The following is a 20,708-nucleotide window of genomic DNA, read 5'->3' on the forward strand; positions in this document are numbered from 1 at the left end:
CTTGGAAAAATATCTACCTGAAATTAACAAATGCAGTTGATCATATTTCAGATATTAATTAAAATGCACAATACTCTCAGTGTCTGACTTGTAACTCAAGAAAATTTAGTAATTTCGTGGTATCTTTGGGTCGTCGCGTCTTTAGAAAAAAAATGTCTTGGATTATTTTCCCATAATGCACCGCCGTTTCTTTCTACTTCCTCTTTCCGCCATATTGCAGAACCGGTAAGATGTCTTTTTATGCACTCAGTTACAATCTTTAAAGAATCTTAGCCATCTGTGCGATAGATATTCACTGAACCTTCCCTTTTCAAAGTCTAAGCACATAAAAATGATCTGAGAAGATTATCGATCAAGTTAATAAAGCTATTGGTGGATATTTGTCCTGTTATAATTCCTCCTCTGTTCGGCCCTGGGACTCGGTGTGTTCAAGCCGCCCGGATAGCCATTAATGTCCTTACTAGCGATGGGGCTCCTTGTTTAGAACAGTGAAAACTTTAGTTGTCGCCATAAATATTTGTTTATCACACACTTCATATGCTATTGGCAGATTTATCAACGTTGCGTGTCGGGAATGTTTTTACCCGTTAGTGGAGGAAGCTACGGTAGCTAGCATCGCTGAGTACTCAAAGTGGACCATGCTTTGCTGGGAAGCTGCGGTTTACACGGACCTTGCTTGCTTAAAATACATAATTATTGTGAGTCTTTTGACCGACTTATATCAGGATAATATGTCTAAGTAGCTGGTAAGTCTTAGAAGTCTTTCACTGATGCTACATGATGAGCTACTGCTGCTAAGCTTGTTCTCTTCAGATGTACAGGTCATTCTGATAAAAGAAAATAGTTTGTATTTTGTCTATTGCATTGGTGAGTTAAATGATTGATGTCCCATGAGAATTTTTTTTTAAATGTAAATATAAGAACATTTCTGAGGACTTTTGAGATAGGGCTTCCCACAACTTTAATAAGTCTGTTTCTTGTGTCTGCAGGCATCATGGTGCGCATGAACGTTCTCGCAGATGCTCTGAAAAGCATCAACAATGCTGAGAAGCGTGGGAAACGCCAGGTCCTCATTCGGCCCTGCTCCAAGGTTATTGTGCGCTTTCTAACCGTCATGATGAAGCACGGTGAGTGACAAACAGTTACGTGCGTGTGTATGACAGAGGAGTTTGAATGGTGAAGCCTCCATATGTGGCGCAGAGCGTTACAGCTGATCATTTCCCACTGAAACCTTCAGGTTACATTGGTGAGTTTGAGATCATTGACGACCACAGAGCCGGGAAAATCGTTGTGAATCTCACAGGCAGGCTGAACAAGGTAAGTGTAGTCCTACCCTGCAGAATGAAATTGTTTAAAAAAAAAAATTAAGGAAATTTCTGTAATAGATTGTCAAATTTCTGAATCAATGCACTGCTGTAGTCTGTGTTAAAATAAGACAATGAAGTTAAATCCTGTGCTTCCTTGCGGTTTCTGTTTATTGTGGCGTGTAATTCAGTGATGTATTTTTCTTTCAGTGTGGTGTGATTAGTCCACGTTTTGATCTTCAGCTCAAGGATCTGGAGAAGTGGCAGAACAACCTGCTGCCTTCAAGACAGTTTGGGTGAGAATCACTTTATCCTCTTCAGACTTTCACTGGACCTGAAGGGAAAGCGTGCCTCTAAAATCAGACTTTTTGATTTGATGAATGAGTTTTGGTCACTTCTAAAAGTTTGTGCCAAGATGGGCACACCCTGCTGTGTTTTGTCTTTGAGTTTGTCTTTTTTTTTTTTCCAACGGCTGACTTGACCTTTACTGTCCCAGTTTTTATTGGTTATGTCCCATTGAATCTGTTAGAAATCAAAGAAGGGCTCAACTCTGATGGAATGTGATGCTTATATCATATAGCCACGGTGGTGTGCACAAACAAGCAGTTGGAGTTTTAGTTTTTTGGTTTTTAAGGGCTCACATTGTTCAAAGCATACATGTAAAGACATCAGCAGAAATTATTTGACCAAGATAAACAATACACTTGTGCATTACATGTTGATATATTAAGCCAGTTGGAGTCTAAACACAGTAAATGCTCACAGATAATTTAAACCTAACGGAGGTTTAAAATATTGTAATGACACATTAGCGGAATGAGGAATTCAATAAAATGCTAACACGGAGAAACTGATATTTTCATTACACTAAACAATTGCTATTGTGGTTTTTCTAATCTTGAGTGGTTTTGAGTCTAATTATCAGTTTTATCATTTTATTGCCTCACTGAACTGAACTTAACTCTGCCAAGTCCTTTCTTTTTCCTCAGCTAGCAAACTAAGCAAAATCTGCAATATAAATGTCATGGTTTAATGCATTTGTACAATAAAAACTAATTTGGATATCTAAAACCTGGACATACAAGTCATCCTAGGTCATTTGCTTTATTCCTTGATAATGTTCTCAAATTTATTTGCTAAAAGTGGATCTAAAAGGAACCCATTACAGATGTACAAATTTTAATGATGCCACATTTTCAGCCTGATAAATAGTCTTTGGTGGCTTAATAACGTTTCGTCTCTTTGAATCCGTCAGCAATTGTTTACTTATTTTGCTGGAAAAGAATCAACAAATGTTTTTAGTCTTCTAAGATGCATTTGGGTTTCCATCTTAATTGTGGGGCTTCTTAATTGTCAACCGAGCAATTTCATTATCAACGAATTACAAAGAGAAAATTCCAAGTTTGAAACAGTTGACATTAAATCCATTATTTTTCCATTTACCGTATTTTCCGCACTATAAGGCGCACCACATTATAAGGCGCACCTTCAATGAATGGCCTACTTTAAAACTTTTTTCATATATAAGGCGAACCGCATTATAAGGCGCATAGAATAGACGCTGCAGTAGAGGCTGGGTTACATTATGCATCCATTACATGGAGCTGCGCTAAAGGGAATGTCAACAAAATAGTCAGATAGGTCAGTCAAACTTTATTAATAGATTACAAACCAGCGTTCTGAAAACTGTTCATTCCCAAAATGAATGAACAGCTGTTGCTTCCTCCACTTCCGCACCATTGATTCGTTCATGTTAAATTTTTTCGCTGCTGCTCTATTCCCGTGTTCTACTGCGTGACTGATCGCCTTGAGTTTAAAACTTTGCGTCGTAAGCGTGTCTCTTAATAGGAGCCATTTTGGGGTCTTTACACAAACACACAAATGGAAATGAAGCAGGATGCTTCGCGCCGTCGTATATCCCAGCATACACCGCGCGCTTCTACGGGGGGAAATGAAGTCGGCGGCTGCTTACCGTAGTTGCGAGACCTGTTGTGGCTCAATATTGGTCCATATATAAGGCGCACTGGATTATAAGGCGCACTGTTGTCTTTTGAGAAAATTGAAGGGTTTTAGGTGCGCCTTATAGTGCGGAAAATACAGTAAAACGTCATATTGTGTGATTTGGACTATTTTCACTCCTCAGTGAGTCTTCAGATGAATCAAATATTGTCTTAAAGTAGAGAATTGACAGTTAAACTTGTGCTTTCTCACATTTTGACTTGTTGGGAAACATGGACCGACTAAAATCTTTAGGGCGTTATTAAAACATATCTTCATCTGCCGTTGGATCTCTCTAAAGCGATAGACGCACTGTTTTAGATTGCATATTTCATCTTCTGTTTATCAATTATTCAAATCAGAATCCAACCAACTGAAGTCAGCTGTAACATCAGAACCAGGTTGATGCTGTTTATCTTTTCATCCTTTTACAATCCTGTTAGCAGGCTAGTTTAATAAAACCTTGGTAATTTGATCATGTGATTAACAGGAGAAATCTATTCTACTTGCATGTAGAGCATTAATCACTTTATAGTAGATGCTGTTTATGTAAGTTATTACTTGCGCGATGCAACACGCTGATTTAATTTTACATATCAGCGTCACTTTCCTGGATTATCTGTGAAACATCAGGTGGTTTCTGTTAAACTTTAGTCTCAGCTTCAGTTCAAGACCAGAAAATCTCAACCAGCTTCAGATGAAGAAGACCAGCAGGAAATTTGAATCATGGTTTAGAGGTGTAATTTGACCTCTAAATGTACTTGGTTCTGAATAATGTGAGTTTTTCTCCAGTGGCTCTGATTGAGCAAAGAGTACAAAAGCACATAATGGTTGAGTCGCAAGAAATCGCAATCCTTTCCTACTGCAAGCAATTGTTTTAATTAGTAAAAATTATCTTTGACTTTAGTATTTTGAAATGTTAAAAAGCAAAATTTGTACACGTTTTAAGTGGCATGAAACTTTAAATGGAGTTTTCCATGAGATGTGCACTTTTTCATCTGTCTAGATTTGATGCTATGAACTATACAATCTTTACTGCATTACTTCACAAAGTTTAGGGAAAAATAAGTAATGTTTAGAAATTGTGGTGTATTTGGTTATTAACAAACATTTATCTGAACTTTTCTTCTTTACGATAACACAATGCCTCTGCTTCTCTCTGCCAGTATTACTCCCTCAGCTGCTAAAAGTATACATGAGGTGTTGGCAGTAAGGTGGTTGGAGTCCATCCATGTATTATTTATCAATATGTAGAGTTTGAATTCATGGCAATTAAAATAAAGTATCCTCACAAATTTTAACAGGGATTTATATTTTCTTCACCAATATTGTGATGCTGTTCTCTGCTTTACACCACTCCCTTTTAGACTTGTATAGACAAACTCTTGCTGTTCAGTGGTTTAAACTACTTGGATTTTGTAGGCGTTGCTGTCTGCCCTAAAGCCTGGCACAGTCTTTCTATTTGGGATCTGGAGTTTGACTTTTCTTCTTGTAGTTGTTTTCTGAATTTGGTGTTTTTCAATCAGACCTCGTGTGTTTGCCGAGGAATGAATCAATTTAATATAACTTCATTATTTCCTTGGGAAAATATTACTATTTTATAAATTTGTAGAAATTTTTATCAAAAATCATGCTGAGTTCAACGAAAGATTAGTGTGTCTAAGGTGTTGAAGGGTTGCTTAAAAGTTAACTAATCTTTAGTACATGAACATGTCACAGTTTTCTTTTTACTGAGGGTTCTTTATGGAATGACTTTTATTCCTATGTATTCTTGAAGGATCTTCTGTGTGAAGGTTTTATTTCACTCATCTATACTTTGGTTCTTGGCTTACGGATTCAGAAATCAAATTCACTATGTTTGTGAATAACTTTGAATTTAGGTTGAACTTGCTTCATAAACTGGGTCTAGTTAAAAATATATAATTCATTTATATTTTTAAAAGAGAAATTTATCCAAGTACCAAAGTTCCTAAGTGGTTTCTCAATCTGAGAAATGCAGAAGACACTGCTCTTTACTTCAGGAGTTCAGTGTTTTGAGACGAAGCTGAAATAGAGATGTGGAAAAATCAGAAGTTTTTGTCAATGAGAAATGTGTAGAAACAATGTGTTAATATATACCACATTAAACTAGCTCCACTGTTCATTTTTTGACCTAGATTGATGATTCATGTTAAGTCATATGTTAAATGTATATAAATTTATCACCTTGTTTTCATGGTGAAATAAATTGAGCAATGCAGCTCACTATGTTACTTGGAGTGTTTCTGAACTCCTGCCTTGTTGTCTACAGATACATTGTGCTGACCACCTCAGCTGGCATCATGGACCACGAAGAGGCCAGACGGAAACACACAGGAGGCAAAATCCTTGGATTCTTTTTCTAAAATGTAAAGAACTGCAAATAAAAACAGCCAGGAGAAAGCTGCTCGTTTTTTTGTGCCTTATTTCAACTATTTAAAAGTGCCGATGTGCACTAGCGCTGTTCTACACTTGGTATTGTTTTCGGAAACATTGCTGTGGGATCTTTAGGCAGGGGAGATTTTAAACTACAAAAACATTGCAGCAGCAGCTCGTTAGGAAGTGAAGCGGTTTAAATAAAAGCCTGTGGTTTTTGGTTAGAAAGTGTTAATTTAGTTGAGTAGCCCAACAGTTTTAGTGGAGGGTGTCCAAAAGAAGAGACGAAAACCCTTCCAAAAAATGTCTGTCCATCCCTCGAGGGTCCCATCGATAAACACGCTAATCTCAACGCTGTAGACTGAACATTTGTTTTTGTAGCTTTTCTTCCCCCCAGTGGCCATTAAAAGCTGTTGCCTCTTCCCTACTCTTGTTAATCGCTTGTAAAAAAGAGTCTTTGCTTTTTCTGCTCTGCAATCATCTCACCAGTGCGACCTTTTCTGCAATCCTCGGTGTATTTTGTCTTCTCCCCAACCTCTTGTACTCTGGTTACTGACCTTGCATTAAGCTGAGGGGGGGAAGCAGTAACAGCCTGCTAATGTAACAGTTCTGTCCAAATGCTCCGGCGCTAAAAGCTCACAAACAGATGGCCTCCCTCGTGGGCTTGCAGCACTTAAGAGCTACCTTGTAAAGAGAAAAACAACTTTGTTCGTTTCTTCTGCTAAAGGTTTGGGGAAATAAGCTCACAGTAATTTTAAGGCTCCCTTATCGGTGAGCGCGAGGGGATGATGGAGTGTGGGTTCATGTTCTGGTGATGCATGGGTTTTAAGCAGGTTTTTGTTTTGTTTTATACAGATGCAGAAAAAGGTAAAATGTTTCACTACTGTGTAGCTCCACATACAAATGTCTAAAATCAAGGTGATGTTAATGCATCCTGTTGATGAAATAAAGTACCATCACTCATTTTGAAGATATGAAAAAAAAAATGAAACCAGATGAAAGGTTAAAAAAAGTTATTGCCGTGGGTGCATTTAGCTAAATTGGTAATCAGTAATTAGAATAAATATGCATAAATTATAATTTAGTTGAATATTTGATTAAGAACGGCCAACCTGTTTTGTATATTTATAATCATTATTTGCTTTTAGCACTTTCATGTTTTGAATCAAATAGTTTTACAAAGAATGGAGAGGTCACTATTTCTCATATGTATGTACACATCAACTTGAGAATGTCTTAGAATAAGATCAAATTGTTTTTTAGGAGTGCTTTCTATTTGGAAGGAAGATTAAGAGCAGGCATTGTTATTCAAAGGTAAAATTCTGTTAAGAGAAAAACACTAGCACTACTTTCTACTGGAAAAAAGAGGCAGCAGAATCTATGTTGATGGTTTTCTCCAAGAAAGTTACTGGGATAAGATGTGAAAGAAAAACAAGAAGAGACGCTTAATGATGCCAGTGGTTTACGTGATGACTATCAAGGGAACAAACAAAAGAACTGAACATTATGTGGAAAGGAAAACCTGAAGTCAAAACTAACGGCAGCTGGTTATGCAATAAAAAAAGCAGGAGAAAATAGAGGAATTAAGTTCAACTTTAAAATCTTTGGGTTTGAGGTCTGCCTAAAACAAGGTTACAATATTTAGATTTTCATCATTTAAAAAAAAGCGGATTAGGGAAACAAAAGTTGGAACTGTGCACTTTCTGAATCTCAGCCTCTAGTGAAAACTGTCAGAGATGAGTAGCTGATTCAAGACATGTTTTGATGTACAAAATTAAGTGTTTAAACCTCCCTCACCTCGTGTTTTCAAAAGAATAACAAAATAGAGTGCTGTGATTTTTAAACAGGATTCAAATTTCATTGCTGTGTCCTTGATTTCCACATTTTACCCATTCGTTCTCATTGTTGGCTTACTGACTGAATGAATACAAATTTATTCAAATATCAAAAAGGGATATTTTGCTACTTTTTGAATTTCAAATTTAAGTGGTGGTTCTTAAAGTACGGTAGGTCCTCTTGAGAGACTAAACAAAGCACCAAAACTTTTATTTTCATAAACAGAATTAAGGTACCAAAGTTCACAAACTGTGGATTAAGGAGCCCCCATTTAGAAAAGCATACTTAAGTTATATTAAGTTATTTTACCAACAGTTATAGACATTAAAATGGACAAAGCTCTGATGAAATGGAAAGCCAGTTTCTATTGTGCTGTTTCAGGATTTGAGGAACTTACAGTTCAGACCTGACTATAATTCAAGACATGTAATATGTTAGTATACACTGTATTCAAAAATGTCCAGGATGTTATAGAAAATGGGGAAAAAATAAGGAATCCTCGAACACAGAAAAACTCTCCGGCACTGTGGATTTCGTCTGCAGAGACGGAGCCTTCGAAGACAATACTAGTGTGTCTGTGCATCTGTAGGCTGGAGGTCCACAGCCTGGCAGCCTCCAGGACGTCTTCATCTGTCTTCACCAGATGTCAGCTTAGATGCCCCCGAAGGTTTCAGAGATCTGCTGCTGAGGAGCAGGAGATGTGGAGCTCATTAATACATTAATACTGAAATAACGAGATCAGGGAACATTTGGTTGTGTACTTGGTTTTCTTTGTAGAACAAACATTAATTAAAAAAACAACCCGGGCTTATATCATCCTTATTCACACGTTTATTCTTCAGTGGCAAAATTGCTTTCTGTCAATGTTTTTATGAGACTTCTGTGGGTGGAGTAGGGCTGTTTATTTCAAAAATCAACCAATCATCAATCCACATACTGCAGACAGATTTAGTTTTAAAGTAATCTTTTAATTTCACCAACACGTTTCTTCTGACTCTGTGTAATTTGAACGTTTCGGAGTGACCCAGCCAGAGTCCCGAGAATCTGTGGCGAAAATAAAAGACTACGATGATGGCAAAGAGGTCTTCCAGCATCAAAGAATTGGAGCTTAAAACCGAAAAATAAATATGAGGGAGAGCGTTTAAAAGGCTGCTCAGGTGGACAGGAAGCTGTGTTTGCTAGCTGCATCTTCACAAATGGTGGCTAAACTGCTAATTTTATGTCTTTCATAATTCAAAATGCAAGGTGGATGAGTGCTAATTTGCAAGAGGTTAAAAACCTTATTAAATTCTAACCAAACCAAAATGAAAATCACAGAGCTAATGGCTGTTGGAATGTTTTATCCCTTTAGTTAAAAACCACTGACATTACAGGAACATTTCTGAATACCTACTGCTTTATTACACTTATAGGAACAGAAATGCACCATAAAGAATTCAAACAGCAGCAGTTTTCCTCATAATTGACGTTTTGTCCATTTCCAAGCTGTCGTTCTGCAGACAGGTTATTTTTTTTTTCTCCCTTCAAGTAATCCCCCTGGTGCCTAGGGCTGAAAAATGAGAACGCTGTGAAACAATGTTCTCTTTTAGCATTTACCGAACTGTAATGCTGAAACTCTTGACAAGAAGAAAGGCTCTTTGCAGTGGATTTGGGGATCTAAATGAAAACATCATCACATCTATTTCCGGAGGAAACTACAAGAGACTGACTGTCCGAGTGCAGAAACTTATAAATCCCTTGTTTTTGCATCCATTCTCACAGATCCCAGAGCAGCTCTTTGGGTAAATAGATGGTGTCAGGATGTCCAATACCAATCAGCTTCCTGAGAGCGTCCAGTTCCTCTGCTGACCACTTGAGGGCAGTAGAAATACACATCCACGTTTCCGTGCAGCTTTCTGACCAGGCTGGTTGGCAAGCAACTGGAGTAATTAAGATTGCTTAAAGATAAGCAAATTAATACTGAATCTGCAATAAAAGTACGAACCAGTGATTTGTTCAGAAGAATTGTTTCCTGTAATTGTATGTCACTTGGCTCGGCAGAGTGAAACCGGAAAAACAAAAAGATGAGTAGAAATCGGAAATAGGATATAAATTACACTGTTATCTGCTGAGTTAATTTATACGTTTAATATAGTTTTTTTTTATCAAGATTAAAAGGGTGAAAGATCCCTTTTGATATTAAATTAGATAATCAATTTAACCGAAGCAATTATGTGTTTCAATTTTAGCCGCTTTTTTTTTAAATGGAGAGAAATTTAAACTTTCAATCTGTTGCGCAAAAAAAAAAAAAAAAAAGAGTCAGATTTCTAATAAAAAAAAATCAACAGACAAGAACCTTTCCATCTGAGCAAACAACATAAAAAGTGATTTTCTGATTGTAACATAGCGCGCTCTCAGGCGACGGCGCCTCTGCAGCAACACAGAAACATCTTGTTTATGCTTCCTTGCGTGAGATCATGTTGCGTATTCTGCTTCCTCTCCCCTTGCCGAGTGATTTATTCCACCACCCAAGACATTTATGACAGACGCCATATCTGAAAGGGCCTGGAGAAAACTCAGAAAGGAAGAAGAAAAAAAAAAAAAACCGGTGACCAGCTGAGAGGGAGATAGGAAAATGTACAATTTGTGGGGACAGAGTGGACTGCTTCGCAGTTCAGTCTGAATTCATGCATTTTAAGGTAAAATAGAGGAGCAGGGCGTTGTCATTTGGTCCTTTCCGCCTGATACACTTATCTAATGTTTTTCACCCCCCCCCCCCCCCACCCACCCATCCTATCTCTTGTCTGTGCACCTTATTTAAAATAGTACAGAATGGTGGAGTGGATATGTGTGTTGGTGTATTTATAATACGGAGGTCTGTCCGGTGTGCACATGATGAATGAGATAGTTAAGAGGCGGAGAATTTGTGGCTGTGAATGTGGCCATCCATTCTGCCCCGCAGTCCCTGGCTGCTGTCCTCAAGGGCATCCTGCGTCTCTGGGACCCCGTGCGGAGACACCTGGGCTGTCCAGGTAGAAGAAGCAAAGCAGCAGTCATCCCGTTAGCCTCACTGCATGCTAAAGCAATGGTTAATTAGCAGGCAATGAGCACAAGCTGCTAATGTACATATAATAGCGGGGAGGCCAAGAGGTGCACGCAAGACTCTGGCTTTCTTAATTAGTTCTCTGATTTGTCCCGCCATAAATCACTGGGGGAATTACAGCGCAGGACTCTTTACTATGGGCAACGTTCAGTTCGCTCCACCGTAAATAAGAAAGGCTCTTTTGTTAGCCTTGAACAACTAACAGCGAGTGCGTAATGTGACTTAACACTTTCATAACCAGCATTAACACAATCCCTTTGTGTCTAAAGATGGCTTAGCCGTAGCTTTGCACCTTCGTCTCGTTGGTTATGCAAGGAGAATATGCAAATCGATGCTTTCTCTTGCTTCACTGCTTGTTTGCACCCCGTCTTTCCCCGTCCGAATAACAAAAAAAAAAAAAAAAAGAGAAAAACCTCCCGTCAAACTCTATTTATTCTAGTACATCGGAAAGGGGGGGAAACATTGTACAGATCAAATACAGCAGCAAAAGATCGTGTTTTAAGTATGTGCATATAATTAGAATATCAATGAAAAGTTAATTATATTTTAATTAAAAAGTGAAACTGATACTGCATAGATTCATTAGACACACAGTGATAAGTGTTAAGCATTTATTTCTGTTAAATTGAATGATTATGGCATGCAGCTAATAAAAACCCAAACTCCAATTTCTCAGAAAATGCTAATTTTACATAAAACCAATTAAGAATGGAAACTTTGAATGTTAGCACCACCCTACTACAGAGTGCTGACTTGACAGTTGCCCAGCAGGCAGTAAGTGACACCCTTTACCAGGACAGCTGAGCCACAACAGAACATTGCTAAAGGTGCTGTTTGCATAACGCTATGTCAAAATTATTGCAAAAGTGGTAGAAACAGATGCACACGGGCCAGGAACAATCACATCCATTAGAGGATTGTGAAGCAAATCTTATTTAGTGTGAAGATGACAGTTTAAAGGTTCTTTAAAAAGCATTGACATGAACTGACACATGACATTTTTAACACTGGTGGTGTTTTAAAATGGCAGTCTCGGCTCCTCTTGGAGCGACTGTTAGCTTCAGCCTCCTTGACATACTTATACTGATGCATTATAAATGACAACAAGAGTTTCTTTTTTCTTTTTTTCAGGTAAAATAACTGCTTATAAGCTTTTTAAAGCCCCCAATTAAAAAAAAAGACTGAACTGTCGATTTAAAGCTGCAGTATTTAACTTAAAAAAAAAACATATGTTTTTTACATATTTGTTAAAACTATAAGTATGTCCTGACAGTATAAAACAAGATAAATAATATGTCAAAGCAACACTTCAAGTATGTTTTCTGTGAGCGAATAACATCATGACATGATATAAAGCTAAAAAAAAAGCAGATTTTATGAAGTTCCACCCAGCCCCTTTTAATATCAGAAAGAAAATGTCAAGCAGAATATGGAAAGCCTCATCTAATAAGCAATAAATCTGCTAAACGCCCTGTAACCCAAACAATATTGTTTGCTTTCTTCCTTTGGACCAAAGTAACTTCTACAGAAAAAAAAAAGAAAATTCCCCTCATTAGAATCATAAGGTTAAAATGTAACATTTTACTTCAGATGATGTTTAAATAAAAATCTGAATCATAGATGTGGATCTTCTTTCAGCACCAGGTCAGAGAAAGATTATTGTTGACAGTCATGCTAGCTGCTCTAGCACACTTTTGCTCTCAGCTAAATGCTAATGTATGCATAATAACAAGATTTAGGAAACGTATGACTTAAAGGTGAACTCAGTTTTCCTTTCACTTATGCATAAAAGCACAGATGCTGAAAAGAAAGCCTAGACAGTGAATGAAACGAACTATTTACTGTTGCTTCTTATTTTTCACATTAATCAAATGTTAGAAATGACTGTTTATGGTTGCAACATTGCTTATTAAAAATTTAAATGTAAACAGCCTTTTTTCTATGTTAAACTGGATGTGATTGTTTTCTTTGCAGTGTTTGCTGCAGGCAGACATCTGCCATCCCTGGGAATCCTATATTATTCACAAGTGGTGAATCATCTTTTTGAAGGTTGCATATTCTCCGGGTCTCACAAATAAAAGTCGTTTTCTCCCCTACGTCCTCAGCATATGAGAGTTTAGTTCAGAAAGAAAATACCTATACAGATAAAATAAAAAAGACTTATGTGAGCCAGAGACTATTACTCAACATGTTAATGGTCTCAACATTCCCTCATGCAGTTTAGAGGAATTGAGACCATTAGGGGATAAACAGTTTTATCTTTGAATGACCATAAAATAAATGGAAATCTCATTTTCTATGCACCACGTAGCCTAATCTTTTCCTTACAACAAAGGGCAGCAAATGTGCTCGCCTTTCGTTTAAAAATTCAGCCGCTGTTGTGAAATATACCGTTTTATCTGTGAGCTGCAGTTACATGCTCAAGGACACTGTGCTGTCTGGATGCAGATGGATACACAGGAACTGAACTTTATGTTAAACGATCCCATGTCCAACCACTTAGTGCTCTGCTGCAGAAGCATTTTGTGGTTCTTTTTCCCAGCTTGCATGCTTCTGCAATTAAGCTCGTAAGCTCTAGAGTAACAACATCCCTTCTCTCTTACATTATTGCTCATTTGTGGAAACAAATAAATGTTGCGTCGTCACAGAAAAGCCAAGTTAAACTCTCGCTGCATTTAAAAAAAAAAAAAAGACTTACTCATATTATTGTGCTGAATACACAAGACTATTGAAGCAGTCGGGTGATTTTATGTTTTGAACATGGCTTGAGAGCAGAAGTATTTCACAATTATGTATATTTCTAGTTATATGTTGCAAACACACCAAGTAATATAAAACAAAGGTGGTGGAGAGCAGGCTTTTGTTGTTTTAATCTAATGAAAATCTGTATCGTTACCCTTTGTTGTTTTATAGTATTCACTTACAAAAGCCAGAGTTAGCAACATTCTAACACTGTGAAAACTGAATTTTGATTTGTAAAGACAACAATTTCTCACCAATACGACTTTTACTTAGAACCAAAAACATACTTCAAGTTCTTAATGCTGAAAAATACATTGTATTGCTGGCCTGGGCACTGAACAGAACAATTACCTAATTCCTATGTTTTTCTATTTCATTGAGCATTCTCATACGTCAGTGCCAAATAAAACAGGTGAAAGAATGTATTTCACAGTGGTTGTAGAAATATTCAGTGAGAAGGAATAAAAGAAGTGGAGGTGGTGAAGGAGTATAAATACCTCACTGTGCACCAACATACAGGACTGGAGATGCAACAGTGAAGCTGTCTATAAGAAGGGACAGAGCAGATTGTGCTTCCTTCATTGTTTGCAGCAACATGTTGCATGTTTTCTGCCATTTTCTGTTAGCAGCATCACAGTCAGTGAGCTAAAAAAAAAAAGCTGAACAAGCTGACATACAAGACCGGGTTTGTTCTGCTCTAGATGATTGTGTAAAGAAAGATTCTTTATGAAATGAAGAACATTATTGACCATTATAAGCATCTTCTTCGTTAGGCTGTCAAACTGCAACGGAGTGTCTTCATTTAGAGGCTTCTTCGGATCTGTTGTAATACTGACTGCTTCAAGAAATCCATCGTGCCCACAGCTATTCGTTGTCTACGACTCTTTGAAGGATGGTGTATCATATAAATTACAACAACATTTTATTTCCCTTTGAATTAAACGTTGTTGAATGAAGTTGAAGTGGTTGTAACGCTGCTCATTTTTTGTACAGGACTTTTGCTGCTCAGCTTGAACTTGAAAGCAAATTTAAAACATTTTTTTAGCAGTCTGAAATGAAACACGGCTTTTGTGTTTGGGCAAATCGTCTTGGCCGGTTACGGGTATTTTTTGATGATGCTGTACGCACCGTGTGAAGGTTTGTGTCTTCATGTCTGTTCATATATAAAGAGAACGTTTGAAACAGAGGGAGCTCGAACTGCAGCGGCAGCCCGAGGGACTCCGAAGCTCCAGAAGCACATCAGACCCAGCTGACCGCCTCCAGAGGAGGTCAGGATGTGTTGACAGCTTCTTTGGGGCTCAGGGGAAAGCTTCTGTTCATCTCCAGACTATATATGGACGTGTCTGGCATGGTGCAAAATATTGCACCAGGTTTCTCTGTAATTAACACTTTTCAAGGGCTGTCGAAGGGCAGGTGTGCCTGACAGAACGCAGTGTGTGAGAGTATTTGTCATCGGTGGAACAAAACAGCAGTTTACTTGCAAATCTCTGCAGATACAAAGCAGATGTTACTGCTCACACTTTTATCTTTTCCAAACTGTTAACTCTGGTTTTTCTTTCTTTCTTTTTTTTTTTTGCACATTATCGTTTTTTTAAGACAACACATCATTGTCTTCCTGTAGTTAATTGTCTTAACACTGAAGCATCTGGATAATGCCAGACATCATTACCTCAGCCTCTCAGAATAGCTCTCATGAAGAGATTTATCCCTCATCAGCACTACAACCTCTCATCGCTTAGAGCTGCGAAAAGCTACCTCCAGGTGCAAAGGTCACATACAGCTGTGATCCCAGCAGCTATCCCATGATCTGAGAGCTTTCCTTCTCGCTCTGCAGCCTCCATATTGATTTGATTAGTTGCTAATTAAAACTTGGCAGGCTGGGCAGGGCACAGAGGAGATTGCTCAATTAGTTGGGTGTCAGAGCCTCTAATTCACTCGCTTTCACCCTCTCCTTCTGTCTGCCTATCCCCTTTTCTCCTCCTGCTCTATCACAGATCCCCATTCTGTTTGATGGGTATAAAAGAAGGATGAAAACAGAGGGAGGATAATTCTCTTAGGAGATAGACTGAGCACTCGTGTGGAGCTAAAAACACCCAGCCCCGTAATCCTTTAGCAAATCTTTGTTTAAAGATCCGGTTTATAAATTGTAGAGAAAACGGGCGGGCCTTTTTTTATTATTATTGTGCACGTTGCCTCCAGCGTACCTTGATTTCTTCTACCTTCCCTTTCCTGGCAAGTTACTTACAAGCAGTTGCAGTTTTTTTTACATTTTTTATTTTTTTTTAACGCCTCTGGGAGAATGGATGCAGAAGGAGAGTGCGACAAAGTCAGGATTCCAGATTTTCAAAGCTCTGGAGACAGAAATAGTGCTAAAAGGACTTTTTCAAGCATTCGACTCATGAAGAACATTTCGGATAAATTTATAACCTTACATCTCGCAATCGGCGTCTGTGAAAGAAACATTTCTGTTAGAATAATAAGCTGCAGCTCGAGGTCCTTTTAGGGTTGAATGTATGTCATTCATAAAATGGGTCTTTTATCCAAAGTGACTGACAGCCTGCTCAGTCAGATCCTTGTCTGGCTCTTTTTGCAAACCACACAGAGATAAAAGGTAAATCCTTTAAACCCATTTTCATCCATTCAAGGCAGAATCTGGAGGCACATCTTAAATGTTTGTCATATAATTTAACGGCAGAAAAAAAACAAAAAAAAACATCCAACTACAACAACAGGTTTGTAGACAATAATAGCCGAACGGCATCAGTAACTAGACCAATCACTGCTTTTGGGAGAATTGATCTCGCTACATGAGAGATAATTTACTTGTGGGTGTATTAGAATAACCGGAAACCAAGAAGCTAGTAAAGGCCACGCTACTTTATGAGTTTAGAGGTTTATTATAGGAACCATAAGGGAAACTGACACTGATATGAACGATAAGCGATGTGCGAAAGCTAAGAAGGGGTTTCACTTTGCCAGAGAACATTGACTGTAAGAAAAATGGAGCAACGTTTTGTGGTCTGATTAATTAAAGATTGGTCTTTTAAGGTCTAGGGGCCAGACAGGTTATCGGTTGACCCTCAAACACCACACCACAGTGGATAGTGGTGTAGGGAATGTTATAGGAGTGTTTCTCATACTATGGGCCTTATTATCACATACCAGACATTGTGCTTCAGCTCTACTTCAGTTCTTGGAGACTTCATGTTGTTTTATGCTGTAGTGGAAATGCCCTCAAAATAGGGTCCCCAAAACCTTCTGTGTTTTGATGCATTAATAAATGCTCCTTTATGTTTTGATTTGGATCAGAATATGCATCAGTCATTGTGCGATTGCATCTAAATAAAAGGTCCTATAAGGATTACTCATGTTTTACACACACTGGTATTGTGTTGAACACAGCTGGAGGAGTCAATAGTTTTTATTGATTGGCAAAACAAAATGATGAGGCTTCTGTGACGCTCCACCAAGCAATGTTCTATTGAAAAGACGGAAATGGTAAAAATTACCTTCTCTACACGCGATGGGAATATTGTTTAAAGAGAGTAAGGTGAAAAGTTGTCCTCATGAAATGTCTAATGATCTGTAAATGTGGAGTTCGTTAAATTAATTGCTTTTAATGTGTTTTTTAAAAAAGAAGCCTAATTGTTTGCATTTTATACAACATGCTGAGGAATTCACACTTACTCGCTTTAATAGGGCTAGAGGGTTCAGGATGGAAAATACTGTACATCCTTTCTTAATTCTAAATAGATTTTATAAGCATTCATCCCATGTTGTTTGTGTTTATTTTGTATGCACTTATTGAGCCCACATAACTATTTATTTACTAATTAGGAAAACCTTCCAAACCTTCCATCCACAAACACACATACAGAGCAGTCCTCCTCAATGTCTGTACTGTTCAGCAGGGCAGTCATCCTGCTCCTGCTCCTGGCAATCTGGACAGGGCCTGCATTCATTAGTCAACTTTATGCTCTTATATAATATTTACAAGCAGCAGCACATAAGACTCGAGAGACTCTGAGCTTCCAGTCAGTTTTGGTCTGCAGGAGAGCTCGCTCTCCTCTGAGCTGACCTTCTCTGACTTTTATGTGAATTCTGCAGTTTCCCCAACAAGCAGTCGATGATGTCAGTGGCAATTATCAGGACGCTGGCGTTGATCAGCTTTAAATAGGCTTGAACTTGAACTATTTCTGTTTATTTAGTGACGCAGCTCGCTCTCTGACGGCTTAATTACGAAAATATATAATGAGCAATGCAATAATATGCATTCAAAATTAAAAAAAAGGGAAAAAAAATGCTCCATTGATTTAAGCTAATTAACTGTTACATATCACAATGATGTTATTTATAAATACTTTCACATAATTAATGATAAAATGTATTTTGAAAAAAAAAAACCCATAGGTGTTTCACTTGGTTGATCGAATTAATTAAACAGTAAATTATAAGAATCAGGTTTGTATTATTCTAGATTTATTTAAACCTTTTGATACTATTAGTCACAATATATTATGCAGAACAGTTTTGTACTGTTGCCTCATAATAACTTATAAATGACTTTACATTATTTATGTCAGTAATGAACAGCTATTTGTTAGGATTAATGACTCTGATTGTACAATAGCAAGCTGTGGGATAATTGATCCACAGGTATCAATTATGGGACCACCCTTATTTCTTATATATACATAATTTGTCTGTTGAATTAGTTTATTTGTTTCCTGTTTTATTAGGGATGATACTCAATTTTGTTTAATGTTGATTTCCTGTACTAATGATGATTGAAAGTGTTTCCGAATAGCTCAGCTGAGGTTGAAAGGCCTCCTTACCATCACCCTAATCTTTGTTAAGGAACTGATATAGTTGTGTTGTTTCAAATAAAATATTCACTGCCTATCTGTTGGGGTCATTAGTAATTTTTGTAGCACATATGTCCAGAAATGTTTTAAAACTATCTGCTATAGTTTGATTTAACTGGATATTACAGAGTATTACACTTAAACATTATAATTACATTCATACATTTTGCAAAAGAAGTTTCATTGAATTGTTATTTTAGATTCATTTAGTGAGACCTGTTAAATTATTTAAGCTCCTGTGTATTTTTTTCAGATTAACAAAAGTTTGAATAGTTTTGATTGCATTTTTATTTGTCTCTTTTACCCTGTTAAACAACTGGACAACCCAATGTTTCAAAGTTAACTTTTCAGACACAGTTGGGTCCAGTTAGGTGGACAAAAGGTGGAATAGCAAAACGTGACAGGAGAAAAGAAAAAACAAATACTGTAAATGCAGGAATCGTATAACATTAATCGGAACATTTTCTCTCCAAAGCCACTATAACTTTTCATCAAGCTGAGTTCAGAAAAAAATCTCAAAAAAGGTCATAATGTGGGAGTGACAGAAAACCAAAGGCCACATGAAAGAGCAGAGATTAAGAGAGACAGTCTGCACGAGTATGAGGTCCTCTACAGCTCTTATCGTAAGCACAAGGAAAAACCGAGAAGGTCCACACAAATTGAAGGTGTTTGAGTGTGTGTGTCCATCAGGTGTCAGAGAGGGATGGGAACATGGGCAGGTCCTGGTAATGAAGGACTGATAAGTCCCTTTTTCCTGGGCCTGGGTTAATTGTGCCTTGAGATAAAGGGTAATAAATTGTCACAGAGTAATGGCAGGAGCCTGGGCTGGGCCCTGTTCCACATTCATCATGACTGTCTGAGTCTGTGCGAGCCTGGGGAGCACCCAGCAGCACTAAGGACTGCGAGGAGGAAGAACAAGAGTAAGAGCAAATCCTAGAAAGCTTTAGAGGAATATGTGAAGTTTATCTAATTAACAAGAGCAGCAATAATCTATTAAGACAAAGAGGAAAATAGTAGAGAGATAAAAAACATTTTTACAACAAATCTGGGGTTTGAATTTTCAGCCTCTGTCATAATTGTGTTGCGGCGTCACAGAACGTGTTTTGCCTGGTTTTAGATGTAGAAACATGGACAGCATCATCATGTGACGATGATGATACGGAAAAAAACCCGCAATGTGGTTCTTCTGTATATTGAGTGTATTAATGTGGAGGGTTTTAAAATTTGGCAAGGAGTTAGTTTGGTCATGATCTCAATATCTTCTTTTAAATTTTTCCAAACGTAATGACAGCATGACTGTCTATATACACATCTATGTGCCCACAAATGCTGTAAATTATTAATAACAAAAATAAACATAATAAAAAGTGGGATTGGAGCTACTTTAACCTGAGTGAAATTCCTTAATGCAGACAAAGCATCTGCATAGCAAAGCATGTGATTAGATAAAGCAGCTACTTTAAAATGTGTGCTGTGCTTTTTCGACATTTTTCAGTCTGTCCAAAAGTATGTAGAGGTCTGACTTGGCTGTAGGTTATATTATGCTTCAATGTGAGATGCTTCAAAGGGTCATTATTGACTTAAAACAGCATGTCTTGTGTGTCATTCAAAGGCAGATATTAAAAGTTTGATGGGCCTTGAAGCATTTTTAGTGGAAAAAAAACTGTGTGAAATATGACAATGTCATAGCACCTGAGAGGTTAGAGCTTTGTTTTCATAGGATGAATCTGACAACATAACAATGAGACCCCCCAACCTGCACTTCAATGAACTGGAGTTATTTATCCACATCATAAGTTGTAGTGGATTCATGGTGCTGGAAAGCAGATGGGAACAAATCTGACTGTTCTCATATCACAGGACTCTAGCTAGCAAGCCGTGATCCTTGAAGGAGTTCATAGCAAGCCATTAAAAAGTGGGAAAGTAAAATCAAAAGCCTGTTTGGTTCGTAGATTTAGGGGCATCTTTAACAGAGATTCAGTTGCTGCATGTGGGGACAAAGAAGCCGCAACTCTTGTCACTCTATTTGAATGACCTGTCCATCTAAGATTTAAGTTCAGACAACTGTGTCACTGATGAAAACAAACTATTAAAAAACTCTGAGGGTTAGGAGGCCTGGAGATGAAGCATGCTGCAGCCTCTGTCAGCCAAACAAAGGCTCTGTGGCTCACTATGGACTCACGGGAGAACATAAAGGACAGGTCTTAATGTCTCTACTCCTCTTGAGAATTGATGATTAAAGGTCAAATATTTACTCCTACATCAACTACATCCTACATATGTTGTATTTTATGGAATGATATACTGTATGTTATTTTACTTTTGCTGTTGCATGAGCAAGTGTGAGTGTAGCATTTTGTCCAAATGAAATCTAAACATTTATCTTCTTCCTGGAAATACTTTTTCACACTGAATCAGTTCAAGACAAGTGGATTTGTCCCAGCTGATGTCCTCTGAGATAGTAATTTCATGTCATAGTACAAAATA

The 20,708-nt window shown here is 37.7% G+C and overlaps 1 protein-coding gene across 1 annotated transcript; it reads left to right on the forward strand.

Moving 5' to 3' along the window:
• The first annotated feature begins 197 nt into the window (after positions 1-197).
• On the forward strand, positions 198-5,726 carry rps15a (ribosomal protein S15a). The gene is made up of 5 exons (XM_005797220.2): positions 198-225; positions 990-1,127; positions 1,238-1,317; positions 1,515-1,600; positions 5,593-5,726. The coding sequence occupies exons 2-5, from the start codon at positions 995-997 to the stop codon at positions 5,684-5,686; spliced, it is 393 nt and encodes a 130-aa protein (XP_005797277.1). The 5' UTR covers positions 198-225; positions 990-994; the 3' UTR covers positions 5,687-5,726.
• Positions 5,727-20,708: the final 14,982 nt, after the last annotated feature.

The sequence above is a fragment of the Xiphophorus maculatus genome, chromosome 5 (genome assembly GCF_002775205.1).
Source record: "Xiphophorus maculatus strain JP 163 A chromosome 5, X_maculatus-5.0-male, whole genome shotgun sequence".
Lineage (NCBI taxonomy): Eukaryota > Metazoa > Chordata > Actinopteri > Cyprinodontiformes > Poeciliidae > Xiphophorus > Xiphophorus maculatus.

What these genes read in the sequence shown, in the direction of transcription:
- rps15a (XM_005797220.2), top strand. Translation starts at nt 995, where the DNA reads ATGGTGCGCATGAACGTTCTCGCAGATGCTCTGAAAAGCATCAACAAT. An exon ending in TCACAGGCAGGCTGAACAAG is followed by an intron (nt 1,318 to 1,514) that starts GTAAGTGTAGTC and finishes TTTTTCTTTCAG; the next exon opens with TGTGGTGTGATTAGTCCACG. An exon ending in CTGCCTTCAAGACAGTTTGG is followed by an intron (nt 1,601 to 5,592) that starts GTGAGAATCACT and finishes TGTTGTCTACAG; the next exon opens with ATACATTGTGCTGACCACCT.